At 27.6% G+C, this 19,838-nt stretch overlaps 1 protein-coding gene across 1 annotated transcript in view; it reads left to right on the forward strand.

Annotated features, from left to right (window-relative positions):
* Positions 1–347: 347 nt before the first annotated feature.
* Positions 348–19,838, forward strand: part of LOC148232225 (arylsulfatase B-like) — a 28,976-nt gene continuing 9,485 nt past the window's right edge. The window contains exons 1-4 of the mRNA XM_088193151.1: positions 348–605; positions 6,250–6,376; positions 9,961–10,120; positions 15,174–15,397. Of these exons, the coding sequence (XP_088049277.1) occupies positions 595–605; positions 6,250–6,376; positions 9,961–10,120; positions 15,174–15,397 (522 nt within the window). The 5' untranslated portion in view covers positions 348–594. The remainder of the gene's footprint in view (positions 606–6,249; positions 6,377–9,960; positions 10,121–15,173; positions 15,398–19,838) is intronic.

A 19,838-nucleotide genomic window follows, 5' to 3' on the forward strand; every position in this document is an offset into this window, starting at 1 on the left:
TGAACCAAAGTCTGAACATGTTCGGAGGTCTTAAGCCCAGAAAGTCGACCATGATTATAAGTTTTATGAAACACCCGAGTTTCAGCAAGACCCCACAGTCCCTTTCGGCAGCGGCCCTGAACGCTCGAAGACCTCGCCGCCCGATAGATCACATCGGTTCCGCCCAGTCCAGAAACGCGTACGATTACAATCCACAAATTGGTAACAATGGCCACCATTTTTTAACGATCGTGTGAGAACGAGCCGACGACGGACGGGCGTGCAGAAAACAGTCCATTGTGTGCGAAAAACTCTACCGACGAATCTGGTGGGAGGGCGCACGTATATTTACGCGACGTACCAGTGACTCGGACCTCACATCGTTCTGTAACCTCTTCGGTCGCGAATCCGTGTAGTGGTGTCGTCCTTTGCCCGGAACCGGATTTGGATTTTTTCAACGCTGGCCACACTGGCGTGACGCGCCGGAACCAGTTTCTGGCGGAAAATCCGGACTTAGTGGCGCGCGCATGTTCTGTTCTGTGTTGTTATTGTTGTGATTGGTAGGGGTACATCGTCAAAATACAAATCTGAGTGACTGAACAATCGACTGTCAAAATGTTTCCAAGGTAAATAAATAGTGAAAAATCACTATCATTTGTGATACCAAAATAGTGCACCATTAATGATTATAATAATGGCAATATAATTTAATGAGCTTAAGTAAACTTAGTGTGTGATAAAAACCTAAATTAAAAACAGTGTCATAAATCTTTTCTATAAAAAAAAAACTTTTATAACCGTGGATTTACAGATTTTTATCTATTTTTTGCTATTTTAATACAAGAACATCGTAGTGCATTGTTATAACAAATATGAATTTTGCTTATAATAATAACACTATAACTTAATTATTATTTATATAATTACACGATGTTTTTAAAAATAGGTTTAAATCTATCATACAGATAACCCTACAATTTTTCAAATACAGTAAGTTAAATCTTGTCAATTGTAATCATAGTGAAATAATTAATTAATTTGCGCGTAAACTTCATATGAGTTTTTAATAACTGATTACAAATAACGCAGATAATAATGAATCGTTTACTACTTTGTCTAATATTTTATTTCAAATGTAATTTCTTTTATTGCCATTTACACACAATAAATCATATAATAAATTTAAATTGACTAACTGAAAAAGTTACACTTACTAGCAAAAATAAAATTACAGTAGTTGCTACAATAATAACAACTGTTATGCAGATTATTTTATTCTAAAGTCCATTCTTAAATGTACAAAACTTATTAAATTATTAACTGTTATATAAATTATTTGCGAATATGTACTAAGTAAATTCACCATATAAAATATAACAAACTCAAAATATTATTTATATAATGTAAACCTTTGATGATTTACTCCTGGCCTACATGGTCTTAAATTAATATTTTTATATTCACTGATCATTTCCAATGTTATAACTATTATAATCTGCAATAAGCTACTAAAATTATCTTTTAAAAGGTCTGTCCAAAGCATTATAAAATGTTTGTCCAAAGTATTACAAAACGATTTCAATAACAAAATCGCGATATCAATAAAACGAGTGTAATTTTACATATTGATATAGGTATGTAATATATATAATATCTTTGCGGTAAAATAAAAGGACTATAGTAACGTAATCTAGTTTCAATAATTGCAAGCAAACTGGTTTAATTTTATTATACAAGTATAGAGATTAAACCTGCTATAAAATATTATAATAAACTATTTTATATAGAAAATAAAAAAAAATTGTAAATCCAAGATGTACCTAATAAAAATATTTTATTCAATGTAAAATATTGTTTTTATAACCGTAGATTTACCATCATAGCATATCAGTGGACGATTAAGTAGAAAAATGTCTACTTTTAGATGAAAATTACTTATTAATGATCATTCAACATCTTCATAAAATTGAATATTTCTATTATTAAGTATAAAAAGAACTACTAGAAAAAATAAAGTATACGTAGTGATTTATTAAAAAAAATGATTAATATAAATAAATTTAGAAAACTATTTTAATGGCCCTTCATTCATACTTATTCTAAATTGACAATTATATAATATATTATTATATGGACTCGTGTTAAGTAAATTCAAATATATTGATTCGTTAAAATCATCTATAGTTTATCTTATGAAGTTCTGGAATATTGTAAAATGTGATACTATTTTAATATAGTTGTAGAGAATTTAAATACTTCTGGTATGTATCATTCAAAATAATAACAAGGCATTGTTAGTCTAATCCACTGTAAGATTAACATAAAAAATAACAAAGTCTGGCTTCTTTTAAAATCTAAGAAAAACATATTTTGCAACATATTCAAGGCTTAAATAAATTTGCATTTATTTTACAACTTGATTGTCATAATATTTGATAGTTTTTCTGATTTTTACAAATTTGTATTTAAAGTTAAAATCTATTTTTATTTAGAAAAAAAAATTTGTAACATACAATAAATGCATTAAATACGTATTGTAAAAAAAGATTGATAGCTAGTATTAAAAATGACTGTTTTTAAGCAATTACACCAATGAAGTGTCAATTTAAATATACTTTTACGTTTTAATCAGGTGTAGTGTTGAAATTAAAAATTAAAGCAAACCTGATTATATGTTTAAAATTAAAATAAAACTAAATAGAGCAAAGAGATAAAAAATTATATATACAAGTATTTCTTTATATCACGTTAAATGAATGGTTAATAATTAAACTTATCTTTCGTTTTAAATAAATACTGTTCTTGTTTATCAGATATTTTGGTAACCTTAATTACCATTATAAATGTGTGTGCATACATAATGTGACTTAAAAGATGTGATAGCATATTATTATTGTTTACTTTATGTTTTATATAAATACGAGTAACTATCAAGTCGCCGACTATTGACCTAAAAGACTGGGCCAAAAATCCCATATAGACCTTGATCGTGTCTGTGATTATTACATAATTATTATAATGATCGATTATCACAATCTTTTCCTATATCTTCTACATCTCACGGATGAAGACATATTAGGTATTTAAATTAATCTAATAATTGCTTATTTCAACTCAGTGAAAATATCTTAAATGTATTTGAAAAAAATGGTTATTTTATAAAATGATCAGCAATGTAACTTGAATTAGTAGTATGTATTAAAAGAAATCAATAGAGTATGTAATCATAGGTATTGATTAGGTAAACTGGTAATTTAACTTATTGCCTAAATTTTATGAAACCTATTCTAATGCACTTATTGTAATCGACAATACTTTCATTATATATTTTAGCAATATATAAAAATGACGATAATTGACCAGTAAAACTTACTATAATACAAATGTCGTATATCAGACACATAAATCATGTACAATTTTTAATAAATTATATTTGATACAAATAATATATACGATTGCGAAAATTTATTATTATAGCACACCAATCAAACTTAATAGCACATATAACTCAGATCCGTGAGAAGAACATTCCATGAGGAAAATCCCATTTTTTGCTACCACCCACCACGTGTTGAACGATCTAATTAAATCTGAATATTTAGAGACATCTAAATATTCTAAATCAACGTGAAACATAGCGTTGTTAATTAATTAAAAAATGCTAAAAATTAATCACAAAACCGAGTCATTAGATTCACCATAACTTAATTGCATCGATAAGAGTGTTACTAATGAGTCAATTAGTATGTTTTTTCATGGTCGCCGTTGCAAAACACACCTCTAGCATCCTTTCAACAGCTTTTAGTTGAAGGCATTATTTTGTTTATATATATACTATATGTATATTTATTTTTTATTCTTCGTTACGCATTATCTTTAGATCTTCTCTATTGTTCGTTCATTAGCACTACGCAATTATCGCTAATATAATGGACAGTTTATTCAAATTATCTTCGATGTAAGCATATACAAGCTCATCGGCTATATCTAGTCTAACAAATAATCTGGTCAAAAAGTTATGATACACCATAAAAAAATAATCAGTAATTTAAAATTAAGTCAAGTTCATACAAATCTTTATTACTTTTTTATTATATTATTTATTAAAATATGTTATCATTGTGAATAACAAAAAATATTACATTTATTACGAATTGGGCTAATGCATATGGTGTTACATTACTACTTAAAATAATAATATATATAGATACTATAATTTAATACATATCAGTATCCGTGTTGATAATCGTGAACGCCATAATAAATTAATATATTGAGCCATAAAATAGGCATGAATTAAAAATCAAATTAAGTTAGTGAGCAACACTATAATTTAAAAATACATTGAAAGATTATAAGTACATTTTTTCAGTTTTCTATGTACTATTATTATATATTAGTAATAATAATAGGTTTGTTATTATTAAACTTTTTATTCATGGACTTTTTTTTATTTTATTAACGAATTAATTAAAATACCTAAATTATAAAAAAGACAGAATAATGCAGTCCGTAACGTCTCAGACTAGTTAATCTGAGGTTTTGGATTCGAGTCCCAGCAACGGCACCCGAATTTTTATTTATAAAATTGCACTATTATTAAAAACTGTACCCAGTTGCAAATTACATTATACATATTACTTTATAATTAATGATGTATAATTGCTGTCACCGATACTCAGACTTTCAGTCTGGTAGTTAATACTTACTTATAGGTATAGGTATTTATAATGTTTGATTCACTTACCCAGTTCATACAGATTTATCCCGTTGTAACTTATTGCGCGTACGCCTGTCAGATTGCAACAAAAAAAATAATAATTAATGTGAGTTTTTCATTCATTGATTCAAACGTCATATAAATATCATATCTGTTCTCTTTTATTGAATTTTTGTAGAAATAAAAACAGTTACACAGTGCATTAATCTTTTTAACTTTTTTTAATAGATACAATAATTAAAATCCTATGGATGACTTTAATAATAAAAAAAGTCGCTTATTCCTATTTTAAATATGATGTTTAAATACAGAAATAAACTAGGTATAAAATTCTACGGTGGTTTTTGCTTTCTCGTAGATGAAACAATTTGCAATTCGCAATCCTCTTTATACGAAACTCATACTTGGTGAAAATATTAATTATTACGGCTATTTTAGACACACCGCAAGCACAACGTTAAGGCTCTGTATTTAACTCTAATACAGATCATAGCTGAAACGATTGCTTAACGAATAAAAAAATACTTAATTTTTAACAAATCTTTTAACATTAACTTGTTTGGTGTTTAAAAAGAGAATTTATGAAATATTTTTTTTATTTAACCGTTTGAATGCCGTAAGGACACCGGTGTCCGCTTATGAACAACGTGAATGCCGTTTGTAGTTTTGTATTTTATTTTATTTTTTTATATGAAATAAAATTAAATTATAATTTTTGTTATGCTTTATAAACTAAATTTAATTTTGTTCCTATAATAAATAGTGGTTCACATAAAAAAATCTAAATTTTTAGAAATATTTTTTTTAAATATATAATATTTATAAAATCATCTATTTTGCCCAAAAAATGCTTGGCATTCTAAGCATACACCGCCTAATTTTGCTTGGCACTGAAAGGGTTAATTAAAAACTGCACAATAAAAAATAAAATAAATATGCACATAATTATTAAATTTAAAACTTCTTAAGGTGGAAAATAATAATAAAATACATAAAATTGTTGAAACAATAAACCATTACTAGCCTGATGTTTTATTTTTTTATAATGGCTCATTAGTTTGCTTATAAAACAATGCTAAAGTAATAATTTCATTGATTATTATTTATTTTTAAGTTCCTATTTGAGTGATTGGAATTTATAGTAGTGCTAATTAATATTTGAATCAAGATTTTGGTAATTTTTGATGAAGTTTATATATTTTGTTTTTGTTGAATACTCACAGAATAATATATTTAATCTAAAGTAGCTCATTATTAAATATTTATCGATAGCTCGATTTTAATTAATCATCACGATGTACATTCTTGAGATTTGGAAAATCTAGGTAAATCTAATCTGTGACAATTGATCGGAATTATAATTATATAATAATCACTAATTTAGATACACCAGACTAAATTCCATATGGAAGTTGAACCCAGGTCTTTCAGGTCAATAGTCAGCGACTCATACCATTTGTCTATCTGGCTAGGCAATATTATAGTTTAATAGTAACTTGTATCGATGTCTTAATAAGTATTAAAATTTAAAATATATTTCTTGATTTCAGATTACAAACAAATTCAAGAAGTACAGCATGTTTCCTGATAGTCGCCGCCTTGGTGGCAAAATTAGGCGACGCTATCACCACAATCACTGGACAACCACACATAGTAGTGATAATTGCCGATGATTTGGTAAGTCAGCGACCGAAGATTTAGTATCGTGGGAAAACGGCTGTAACAATAAGATGTCGGGTGCTAACTCCATTGATAAAACATTTAGCTGCGTTAGAAACAATAGCAATAAAAAAATGTTATTATCTAAGTTATAGTTTTTACATAGTTATTTGTGGTATGATTTTAGTCATAATTATTATTTGAAGCAAATTATATTGCATGGCACTCGAATATTATTTTTAAATCTTACATATTTCTAAATCTTAGAGAGGTAATTTAAGTTGAAATTACTATCTTTTTTCCCAAATAATATATTTTCATTGGACGCCTTTAAAATATTAAACTTTGTTTTTTTGATCAATTAACATTTTCTAATATTTTATTAATGAAAACTCTATAGCAAAAAATATTTTTAGTATTTTTTTTAACAAAAATAAATTACATATAATATTGTGTTTATTATTTAAATAAATATAATCTCATTGCTTACAAATTAAAGATACACTAGGTAAACATCATAGAATCTAAATTAAATATTTGCAATAAGACGGTCTTAAACTAAACACATTCTACTCTCAATTTTTATGTCATTTAAAGAGTGTCATGCAAAAATGCATCTAGAACTTGATTTTTTTTTTAAGTAAAAGATTGCCACAGAAATCAGTGTTGTTAATAGATAGTGCTTATTGTTATCCAAATCAAATCTTATTAAAAACGAACGAGTCTTATGGTTTAAAATTTTACCACCTAAGCTTAATTCAATTCATATCATCAATGAAACAGCTTTGTCGTTCTGGCCTTTTCAGAACTCTTGCTGAAGAAGATGATTGCTAATTCTATTTCTGGGAAAATCTTAGTCAAAAGTAAAGTCAATAACACTTGTTCTACCTTGGGAAAAGTTTCCTTCTAGCATAGAAATAGCTACATTGAATTACAAAGAGACTGAAGCAATTAATAATTCTAAAATATGTAGATTCATATAAATTATAAAATTCTTTAAAAATGTCGTTAGAAAAAACATTAAATAATGGTTTGATCACGCTTCAAATTATCCAGGTTTTTAATGCTTGAATGATACGGATATTGTTTCTATTGTTGTGAGTGATAGTGAGAATACAAATGAAGAAGATACTAAAAAATCATTAGTCATAAGACGGTACAGACTTCTGTTGAAACTTTACTGGACTACATTGATCAAAGGGAATTCGAATATAAGGATATAATAGCTGTTGTAAAAATCGTACTGATATTTGAAAATTATTGAGATTTTGAATCACAAATTTTATTAATAAGTAAAAAAATATAGTTCAGATTATCTGTGTTTTTCAATTATCCGTGCTTTCATCTCCAGCATTAGTTCCATCCAGTGTTTTGGCACCAATTTTTACAGTATTTTTAATGTTTAAAAAACATTGACAATCTGCGTAACGTTTCATTTCTTTATTTTTACGTAAATATTGTATGACGTTATTATTTTCATTTTACTTATTTTTAAGTGTAAATTTTAACTCCATGTTTAAAAATGAAAGAAAATTTCTGTTATTTCTCAATCTCCGATCCCACTAAAAAAGGAACAAAACAATAACAGATACGACGACAGAAATTATAGAAATATTGGTATGATAAGAAGCTATTAAAGTATGGATACAAAATATGGAAAGTAAAGATGCTACAATTTAATTTACGACGTTTTTACAATATTACGATTTTAAATATCTAAGAATATCTAAACTAAATTTTGAGCAATAGGAGAGTGCAAAAACCAATTATCCTTTCTCAAAACTCAGAAATCCACGTCAAACGCAATAAAATCGTGCCATCGCCGACACAATTTTATTGCTTTTGACGTGAATTTTTAACTTCTGAAAAGTGATAATTCTTTTTGCGCCCTCATATTGACCAAAATTCGGTTTAAATACACATTGATCAATACTCTCATATCATAATTTTTGAAATAAATTAATCTCTCATATCATTTTTTAAATTTTTTTATGTGCTTCGTGGCATAAGAAAAGCTGCTTTAAATTTAATATAAATGATATTTGAGTATATTTATAGCTTCGGCACGTTAAAAAAAGCCCTGATAAAGAGTATACTGCAGACGCGTACATTGACATATATTATCTTTCACTCGCTCGCGTCTTAAGTGACGAGAGAGAGTGAGAGATAAGGGCGTGCGCTATCTGCGTTCCGCACGCTCACTCAACGTACGCGCCTGGATACTGTACTTTAATTAGATTTATCATCTGGTTCTAGATTTGTATGTGTTATTTTTATTATCGAAAAAACTTTTAAAAAAAAATAAAACGGTTGTTTTGGCTTATAAATATGTAGAAGAATTTGGTAAGACGTAAATTTATTTTCATTAGTTTTCATATTTTATCAAAAAATATTATTTTGAGTTCTTTTTGCATATTTATTTATTTTAAATCTTATGTTGTAACATATATTTTTATAACTAAAAAAATGATATTATCATAGATTACAATCAATCTAGCTCGATTTTATTGTAATTATTCATCACGATATTGCTTTATAAGTTCAAGAAAAACTAGAAAAGCCTAAAATTATAATTATATAATAATCACTAATTTCGATCTCGCAAAAACATAGTTCATATTGGTCTATCTTCAAACCCAGGTCTTTCGTGTATTAGTCGCCGACTATATTTGGTCTATCGTGCATGTGAATATAATTAGCTGTTTTCAATGAAAAGTTCTCAAAACACATTACAGAAATATAAACTCAGTTGTCTTGAAAAAATATTATTTTATATTTTCGTCCATTTGTGACGTTTTAACAACTTTAAACAAAGTTTACATCAAATATTTTTTTTCTAAAGTTTAAAAAAATTAGGATGCGATTAATATTTTTAATATGACATAGATACAAAGTTTATTGAACTGTTTACTCGTCTGTCAAAACTTATTTTTAATGATCTCGTATTCAAGATTGTTAGTTGTAATCATAAGTATTATGTAATTGGTTAATTAAAAAATAACACAGTTCTGGATAACATTACTACTAATTAGTTTTTCCATTATTCATATTCTAATAACGATTTGTCTTAACGGTCCAATAATTAATTAACAAACAACCTCGACAATAAATCTAAAAATACATAATTAAAAAAGCAAAACTACGAATATTGATTTGATGAATACTACAATGAAGAAAAAATCAAACGTTTTATAATTGCCAAGCGTCCAATTGAAATCTTGTGCTTCTGGTAACAATGGAGGCGTTCAGAAATTAAGGAAACACACCGGCGAGTTTCGGCGAGGCTAAACGTAATAGGTTTCCGGTTTTTAGGCCACTGTTCTACAAGCTATCTGCCAATTCATAAATATTTGGACGTGTATAATTAATTCACACAATCCCAGCCTTTCGACTGCAATTATTGCAGTTCCTTTTGACGAACGACCAAATTAAAGTCGCTCCTCGTTTTGTTTCGTTTTAAATTGCTACCCATTTTAGTTGCATTATGCCACTTTTCAATCTCGTCCCACTCAAAGTTGTAACTCTTTATTACATTTTACTCTTCGTTATATCTTATATACGTACTATACTAATTTATTAATGAAATTTATTTTTATTTATAGGGCTGGAACGACGTCGGATTTCATGGATCAAATCAAATCCCAACACCAAACATTGATTCCTTGTGTTATAATGGGATCTTATTAAATAATTACTACACCAATCCAACATGCACACCTTCCAGAGCATCATTAATGACAGGAAAATATCCAATTAAACTAGGTAATATTTTTTATTTATAAATAGCATCTTAATAAATTAATTTTATTTAAAAAAGTATGCTACAATCATGTGCCTTTAAAAATAGATGTAACATCATATTGTATTTAACAGCAAGATAATAGTTATATTTTATTTTATGAAACTTTTCATAACTTCCATTTTTCTTTATCCTATATCTTTTATATCATAACTATATGCTCAAATTTTGCTAATTACTCACAGGATTAACGTAAACCTTATTAACTTAAAATATATTTTTAATGCTTTATAATTATCCTTTCATTCTCTTTAATGACCTAATATTATTTCAAAGGACTTACTTAATTAATAATTATTTTATAAAGGATTAAGAAACATTATTTAAAATTGAACTATATATCAGAAGAACACTTGTTATTCTTTAAATTCGATCCTTAAAAGATGCTATAGTTATATATAATCTAGGAATACAGCTTCGTTAATCAACGTTAGTAAATAATGTTAAGTAAATAATCTGCAAACTAGAGCGAAGAAAAAATAAAAAATAATCGAGACGCATCTGTCAATTCTTTGGAGTGGAATCCCTGTGCCGCTGTAATTGAAATATGCAAATACTACTTTGGGAACATCTGATTGAACACATAATATTATATAATAAAATTTACCACTCATTTATTTTGCTCATGAATTGATTAAATGGCAATTTGATAGTTTAATATATTAAATATAGATAGATTAAATGCCATATTGATAGTTTAATTGCTAAATAGTACTATTTAGCAATTATTATTACATATAGGTAATTAATGTATCTTTAGATATTCAGAAAAGTATGACAAAAAGCTGCTGTCAAATTCACTTTTCATTAGATAATACCTGTCTCTCTATATACAGTAATCACACATAGCGTCGGTGTGTAGGTATATAAAAAAATGAACAGGACGCATCTGTCAATCCTTTGGGGAGGAAAAACGGGTGCCGCCATAATTTAAATATGCAAATGCTAAAATTCTGTACATTGCTAACAGATTCGCTGGGACAGAGGTTCGCAACATTTTTTCCACACTTGCAGAAATTAGACTTTCCGCGCGGCTCGGTTCGAATCCATATGTACACATTACCACAAGAAAAATTATGCTTTAGGCTGTCAAAATTTAAATTTATACTGATTCATTTCAAGGTTCATGTATAAGCAAAAGATGCTGCGCCACAGATTTAATGTTAACGTGTGATATTAGTAATACCACACGTTTTATGCGTGCTCTCGAGGATTTCATCAGAAGTAATTTTTTATACTGCTTCGTTTTTATTTTATGTGTTACACAATGCATCAATTGAATTAGCAAATGTCACACAAAATAAATGCAAACGTGTGGAGATTTTTTATCATTTTATTTTAACTGGGGCATTATCGTTTTAGATTTGCCTGTAATTAATACATAAATTATGGCGAATAAATAAAATTTAATAGAATAATACTTTTTGTTCCAAACAAAATATTTACCACTAATTTAGATTAAAATCTATATTAGTAAAGCATTTGAAAAAATCATATTAGTAATATTTATTTGCTCCTTCATCATTGGCATTGATAAAATATTTTTAACATATCATATACTATTTATTTACAGATGGAAGGTGACAATTTTCTAACTTATTTTTTTACTAGTTTTTCTCGCAACTCAATTATTTATTAACATTTATGTTGGATTACCTTTTTCTTTTAAATATGCCACAGATGCTTCAGAATTATCCAAAACATAAAAATTATTTAAAACCAACTCTTAATGTCATGCAAAATTAGTAAAATCGAAAGCTTGCATGGACTTATTTTTATTAAAACCTTTGCAAATGAATATGAATTGCCAATACGATAGACCAGTGGTGACAATAGTTGGTGACAAATACCCAAAAGATCTAGGTTTGAATCCCATATAAATCTTGGTGATTTTGAATTTCTATCGTGTCTATGAGATTAGAATTAGTAATTTTTATATAATTTTAATCGATTATTACAGATTATGTTTTCCTAGATTTTTCTAATCTTTTTTAATGAATTTTGTGATGATTAAATCAAATCAAGCTAATTAGTACATATTAGGTAAAAAATTCTAATCTTGGGTTATTTCAATTCATAGAAAATATCATATACATATTTATAAAGAAATCTTTAATACTGCCATGTAACATAATGAGCCCCAAAAATAATTGTAATGCTATTTTGAGTTAAACCTAATGATAATTTAAATTCTCAATACAAACAACGATAATTTAAACAAATCACAATGTTGAATTTAACGGACCAAATAACTAACACAATTTTTTCTTCTGAAAGTCGCAGATTATGCTAAAATTTACAACCTCTAACCAACCAACTTTGAACTGTATTTTTTCCTTTCCTTCTAATTTTTGGTTTAAACATTTTGATTAGCATAACAGCATGAAAATTAATTTTCAAATGATATTGATATGATTGATATGAAAATTATACTTATAATTTAATCTTCCCTTTAATCGGAATTATTTTATATTCATAAAATGTTTATACATTAATCAAAACACGATAACTGTTTTTATCAATCAATAAAAAACGTATGATATTATATCAAATACCAGTTTAAGCTACCCTTTAAAAAAGTTCTTAGATATAACTGCAATATGTACATAATAATTTTTTATATATTGTTTATTTCATATATTAGATTTATACGTGCACATGACATGTAATGAAATACTGGTTTATAACCACTTTCTTTTTTACAAATAAGTAAAATACAATAGTTTTTTTGTAGATTTATTTTTAGTTTAAGGATAAATAAAGTATTAAAAAATGATTAGCAATAAAAAAATATTACAATTTTAAGTTAGTAAAGCCAAAAATTTAAGTTGGTATTTAAAAACACTAGGTCAAATTAATTCGTGAACTGAGACTATTATTTTTTCTGTTCAAATGTCCTAAAGAAAATGTGTTTTGGCATTTTGTGTATATATTTAAATTTAGTCCTTTTTTGTCGTAGTTACCAATACTAGATATTGGTGAGTTAGTATTTTATCGTGAAATATTTTTATAATATTTATCCGTGTGATAATAACTATGATCTTTTATTGTTGGAATTTTATATTTTTTATGTATCTTTTTAAGATTTTTATTTTTAATTACCTATTACTCGTGTGCTCCATAACAGGCATAAGTATATGTTAAAACCAGTCTAATTAACTGTTTATAAAGAAGAATTTTATTTTTGGTTGTTAGCGCACTTTTTCTACGAAATATTAATCGATGAGCAATAATTTATTTTATAGAGTGCACCATTTTTATGGCCAATGTTGTAAATTACTCTATTATTAATAATAAAAAATTATTGTTTTCAGAATGTGAGTGATCTGTGAAAAACTCATAAAAATTCAAACATATAAGAGACAATAAAAAGTTAATATACGATCTTATGCTATAAAATTTATATTAAGGAGATCTAGTTTAATTTTAAATTACTGTAATTATTCAAAAGAAATAAAATTCATATTATCCTTATAATTTGCCTTCTAATGTGAAACGACTGGTTGTACTCTATTCCCTATTAAGCTTAATATGTAACTATTTATGTAACATAGTAAATCGCAACCTACTGAAAAAGGCAATGCCATATATATATTATTAACATATTTCACATAAATTAATGCTCTATATATAGATTAAATTTTGTTGTAGTAATCTGTTAATTTTATTTCGGTCCATTATTGAAACAGTTAAATCAAAAATATACATTAAACCCAAAATTATAAATAAATAACATTTTTCTAGAATTTTAAATTTTATAAAACTACATATTCATAAATTTAAAAATAGTATTACAACACCAATCAATAAATGTGACAAACAATTATACAGATATCAAATAATCTTCGAAAATATTCGTCACTTAAGCTAATAATGATAAAAACAGATATTTTTTAGAGCTTTTCATTAAATAAATGTTGAAATTCTAAACTCAACTTCATTCAGAATTTAAGCTCCTGTGAGGTTTACATGGTATTAAATACATAATATCCTGATCAGTAAATTTGAAAAATTAATGCTTCTAAAAAGAGGATAGAGGATATCGTTTTTAATTGCCCAAATTTGACAAACAACTTTGCTATATTGCTTAGTCAATGCACCTGGTTATGAAAAAACAATCTGTAAATTCTAAACTAAGCACAAATAACTCTTTGATTTATTAACGATTAAACTTGTATCTGTACCTGTTAAAAAACACACCCTTGAATTTGTGTTTTATATCGGAGCAAATTATATATTATTTTATAAATTTTTCATCAGAAAATAGTTTTTTATAGTTGGAAATTGTATGAGTCATACTAACCGTTCTATTATTATTTAATTCACTTAATGAAATAAATTTGAGTTGCATTTTTTTCTATTTTTCTCTCTGTGGATATGTGGGATTGATTTGCTAAACTTTGCTGTAGACGGGTATATATTTATATACTAATCATTGAATGAGGTCAATATGTTTTTTGACAAAATACATATAAGTTATGTTCTCATGTTTGATATCATTACACAAATTAGATAATCACAGAAACACGCTGTATATTTCAGACGAGCTTAATTCAAAACAGTGAAGTAAAATTTACATTTCCACATCTCATGTTTAATTGCATTTGTGCATAGCCACTTTAAATGTCCGCATTTTGAAACTCAACTCTTCTGTATTGGTTAGTATATTAAGATATGTTAAATGTTGATGACATATTTTTGGAACGACTTATCTTTGCGGTTTGAATTAATATTTATATATGTTTTATTGTTTGACCAACATTGAGGATAATATTATACGTTCTCCTCGTAACAGATTTTTCGCCGAGGGCGCCCGAGCGTGCAATGTTTGGAAGCGCTGACTCATGCCGATTGTGCACAGAGTTAGCATACACATCACGGAGCCAATTCCGATTTTCGTCATACCTTCTCTTATTTTTCTTTCTTTGAACGAATACACACATATGCCTAATTCGACGCAGATGTCTATTCGTATGTTAATAAAGGCTTCGATTTGAACGTGTCTCGATGTTTCAGGTTTACAAGGACCGCCGTTGAGCAGTCTCAACAAGGGCGGTCTACCCTTGACTGAGAAGATTCTACCAGAGTACCTGAAAGACTTGGGATATTCAACATATGCTGTTGGAAAATGGCATCTAGGCATGTCTCGCACTGCCCACATGCCGACTTATAGGGGATTTGACGCTCATTTTGGATATAGGGGTGGAATAACCAGCTACTACGACTTTCTATCTGAAATGGTAAGTAATTTTATATTTAGGTGTCTGTTATAGTCATTTTGATATCATACTGAATAACATACCATTAAAGCAATATTTTTTAAAGAAAATAATCTAAGAGATTAGATGCTAATTATTTATAATGCAACTTAGGTATATCTAGCAGTTTTATTTGCCTCATAGATCTCATGATTTACTTTGGATGATTATTGGATGAAATCCTAGCATATTGAATCAATTTTTTTCCTATTTTGCAAACACACACATCTTTATTTTGACTAACCTCTTGGTATAGTCATCTGATTTTTGTTTCATTGCATTACATTTTTAAAAGCTTTACACTAACTCTCTAAAAAATATTAAATCGTAATTATGTTGTTCTATTATATATAATAATATTGGTAGTGTTTCTAATAATATTATCATCCACTCTGGCATCAAAATTTGTTTGCTTTTCTATCTTATCTGTTCTCACAGATACATATTAAGAACGGGATAGCGTAGTCCGTAATGTCTCTGACTAGAAACTCCGAAGTTGCGGGTTCAAGCCCCGGCAGTGGCACTTTTTTTTTAATTTTATATATAAAATAATGTGTTTTTATAAAAAAAAACGGCCCTAGCTCTAGTGACAACTAATGGTTATAAATTACATTACACATAATAATTTATAATAAATAATATAGATTTTCAGTCTGATGGTTAATACTTACTTGTAGGTATTATTTAAATCTGATTGACTTACTCAATTGGTACAGATTTTTTCCCCGTTGTAACTCATTGGGCTTACAACAGAAGATTTAATAAAAAATATATATAACTTCTTAAAAGCGGTATACTCATGAATCATTATTTGAGTATCTTTCTCTGTCTTAACATATTCAAATTCATCAGATAGATAAATAAAATATTTTTTTTTTTAAAAATCCATTTACTTTTTTGGAAACGCTGTAAAAAATCTGTTGCTTGCTTTTCACAATTTTTATACTTTATCGTTTATTTTTTTCTTAATGCATATATTAATTGCCGCATAATTATTTTTTGGAAAAGTGTATTTATTTTATTCAACTCAAAAATACTTGATATTAAAAATAAAATAATCTAATTTATCAAAATATTTTACATTGCGTTGAAAAGGCGATAATCAAATGGCATTAGATCTAAGAAATACGTTAATGGATTCTTAAAGCTCAACGTTTTTTACGGCATTATCCTTGTCACCAGACGTAAAGCTTGCCTTTCACAACCATCGCTTTCTTTGAATAAGATGTAATTTTATGTCGCTATCTACTAGCTTTGCGGATTGTGGATATTGCAAATATTTGTTCTAATCTATTAATAAGGTTTACATAAATTATTATTTCTTACCAATTTATTTTGATTAGTAATAAATTAACTTATATTTTATATAATTAATCTGATTATCTGATACAATTATAATTTGTATTAAACAACTCATTTTTTTATGTATTTCTAATCATATAGATCAAAGGCACATAACAAAAGTTGAGCTAATGAGATATGATTATTACAAATACGTATTTTTTACAATTCATTACATAAAAAAATCAATATTTTGATATTTTTTATTGATTTTTATTTTAAAAACCTTACTATAAAATTCCGTAATTATAACCTTAACCTTACGTTATATCCATTCATTGTGATGCCATATCATTATACTATGAATATAAAAAAGTGTACTTTATAACATTTTTTGATTATTTCATTAAAGCAAAAGTTACATATTATATTAAACTACGAATTTTAAAAAGCATAATAAAAAATTTATAAACTAATTATATTTTTAATTATTTTTATAAATAAGAATAGCAAAGTGCCAAGTATGTTTCACGCATAAGTAACGTTATTTTTTTTAAATAATATATAGTCATATGATATATGATACTAAGCATGTTTCTTACGCGTATAAAATCACAATTTAACTCACGATTTCCATTATCAAATAAAAGTATAATATAACACGTGCACACAATAAGATCACAAGCTTGACAATGCAAATGGTATCTGATTATTCCGACGTTGTGAATATTCATGTGAGCACACACGAGTGAGCAAATTTGGCTTGAAATCGAATATTCCCCAAAAAGGACGACGATTATCAACTTTACTTCGATTTTGTACAACTAAGAAACATCTGCTCGTTTAGAGAGTACCAATGAAAAAATTATGTAATAATATTTGCATAAAAAGTAATATTGCGATTATTTTTTCCATATATCAAGATGTCGTCAATCCGATAATCTTCCCATACTAATTAGTATCGCCGGCGATGGTGATAAATTTGCATTAAAAGGTTAAGCTGTGGTAATTGCTGATGGTTAATTTTGCTCAATTCGTTCATTGTTTTAGTATTTTATTACACCGCCCTTGACTTGCGGACCGACCTTGTAATAGAAGAAACAATGATCCCTTTGAAAGTGACATTACACGTCTTCGGAAATTTTCTCACAATTAATTCGAGTACTTCGCATTTTTTTAAGATAAGATCTACGCGTCCATTGAGCGCGGCGAAAATCAACAGAAGACGGTTTAGTGTAATTTTTAGGGTCACGCTAATTGTTCACACGATATTATGAACAAGCGATCGCTACTCGTGTTTGCTATAAATTTCGAATAGAACAACGTGTCGAGTTGTCAAAATTTGAAGGTTAGATCACAATAGGTAACTTTCTTGGAAATACTTGAGATTGAGAAACACTAGCTATAGTTCTGATAGCACGCAATTATTGTATATTATACTTTATATGTTACATATTTTCCCGTTCCTTATTATATATTTTAATATTAATATTTGTGGTCCTTAAATATACTTTTTATCTTAAATATCTTAAGCAATTATTATACAACTTTTACTATATTTCACATATATCTATATCCCTTCGGGAGTTCCTCAAGGTTTCAACCTGGATCCTTTGCTTTTCTCTTAATTTATTTATGCCACAAATAAAACAGTTGCTGTTGATTTAAAATTGTTTAAATGCATAAATGATTCTCTCTATATAGTGATTTAGATTCTCTATGGAGATGGGCTCCCGTCAACCTTCTGCCTTTTAGTATCGAAAAATTCCATATTATGTAATTTTACCAATATCATGTTTGTAGTATTCTTAAATCGGGATTTATATTTCTCGAGTGACCAAATACTCTCTTAATTGAAAAAAATCATAGGATATTTTATATTTGGTATTATCCATTCTTACATAGGGTGTATTTTTAATGCTATATTTACTTCCACTTAATAGTAGAGGTTTTTGATTAAAGTTCAATTTTTAAATACCGTAATTGAGCGTATCCTTGTCTGGGTTCTTAAGATTATTTTGTTAAAACTTAAAAATAGATTCTTATATGCTGTCACAATTATAAAATCAATATCGCTTGAATGGTATCCTCCCAGAAGAGTTTCTAATATGAAACGACTCATGGCAAAAGCTTTCACACACATCAGTACATCTATTCTATAAATACACATTATTTACACACACTCCGATCTCATTGTAACGTCTCAAACGAAAAGCTCGCTGACAATTGCGCGTTACGCTATTGAATAGCAGGGGCTATTCAATAACAATGACTCATAATAATTAATAAACGAAAAATATCAAAGCGATAGGCTTTCAATGTCGTCAGCCCCGACTAATTGCCACAAACAATGAACTGCTAGAGGAGCAAGCGGTACCAAGAAAATGGACTGCCGGGGAAATATGGCGAGGAAGGTCGAGACTATCGTCAGTTGACCGACCAAGTCCTTGGCTCTGGAGTCTCGAACCGGAACTTGACGAAGACCACCTTCTTGCCAATCGACACAATGAATGCTATACAGTCAATGACGGTAGAACGCAGTGTAATTGAACGATGAGTAATGGATTTACCTGAGATGCTTTCCGGAACTCTCTGATCTCAGTATAGATCAGAGATATTCATCGTCGGTTATCGCCCTTGCTTTATTTTTATTTTTATATTGCGCAAAATAAAGGCAAGTCAATGCGACAGTTAGATTGATTTTTATTATGTATGTGTAACTTTTTAAATTTAACTATTGTAAATAGGTAAATTTAAAGGCATTGACTGTAGCATTTAAGTAAATATATATTATTTAAGAAATATATTAATCTGCCATTATTCGATACAATATATAAAAAAAAAGAATAACCCCTAACCACTGCTATACATTATAACTTTCTGTACATATTATACTACATAATTTATATTTAGTACTTTAGATCTTTATCTGACATGCTTGTCATAAGATAATATAATCATAAACAAAATGTCAATATTTCAAAAGGGCGTTTAAATTTATTAAGGCAATAAGTTTCAAAGTTTCAATTTGAATATATAATAATTTCCCTCGTGGTGTTTAACTTTTGCGCTCTATACTATATTATATATCAAAAAGTTTTAACCCTTATTACTAAATTACTAGTTTATATCATTGATTAAT

This window comes from Plectrocnemia conspersa, unplaced genomic scaffold, assembly GCF_051122295.1.
Source record: "Plectrocnemia conspersa isolate PC_06_02 unplaced genomic scaffold, ASM5112229v1 ptg000009l, whole genome shotgun sequence".
Taxonomy (NCBI): Eukaryota; Metazoa; Arthropoda; class Insecta; order Trichoptera; family Polycentropodidae; genus Plectrocnemia; species Plectrocnemia conspersa.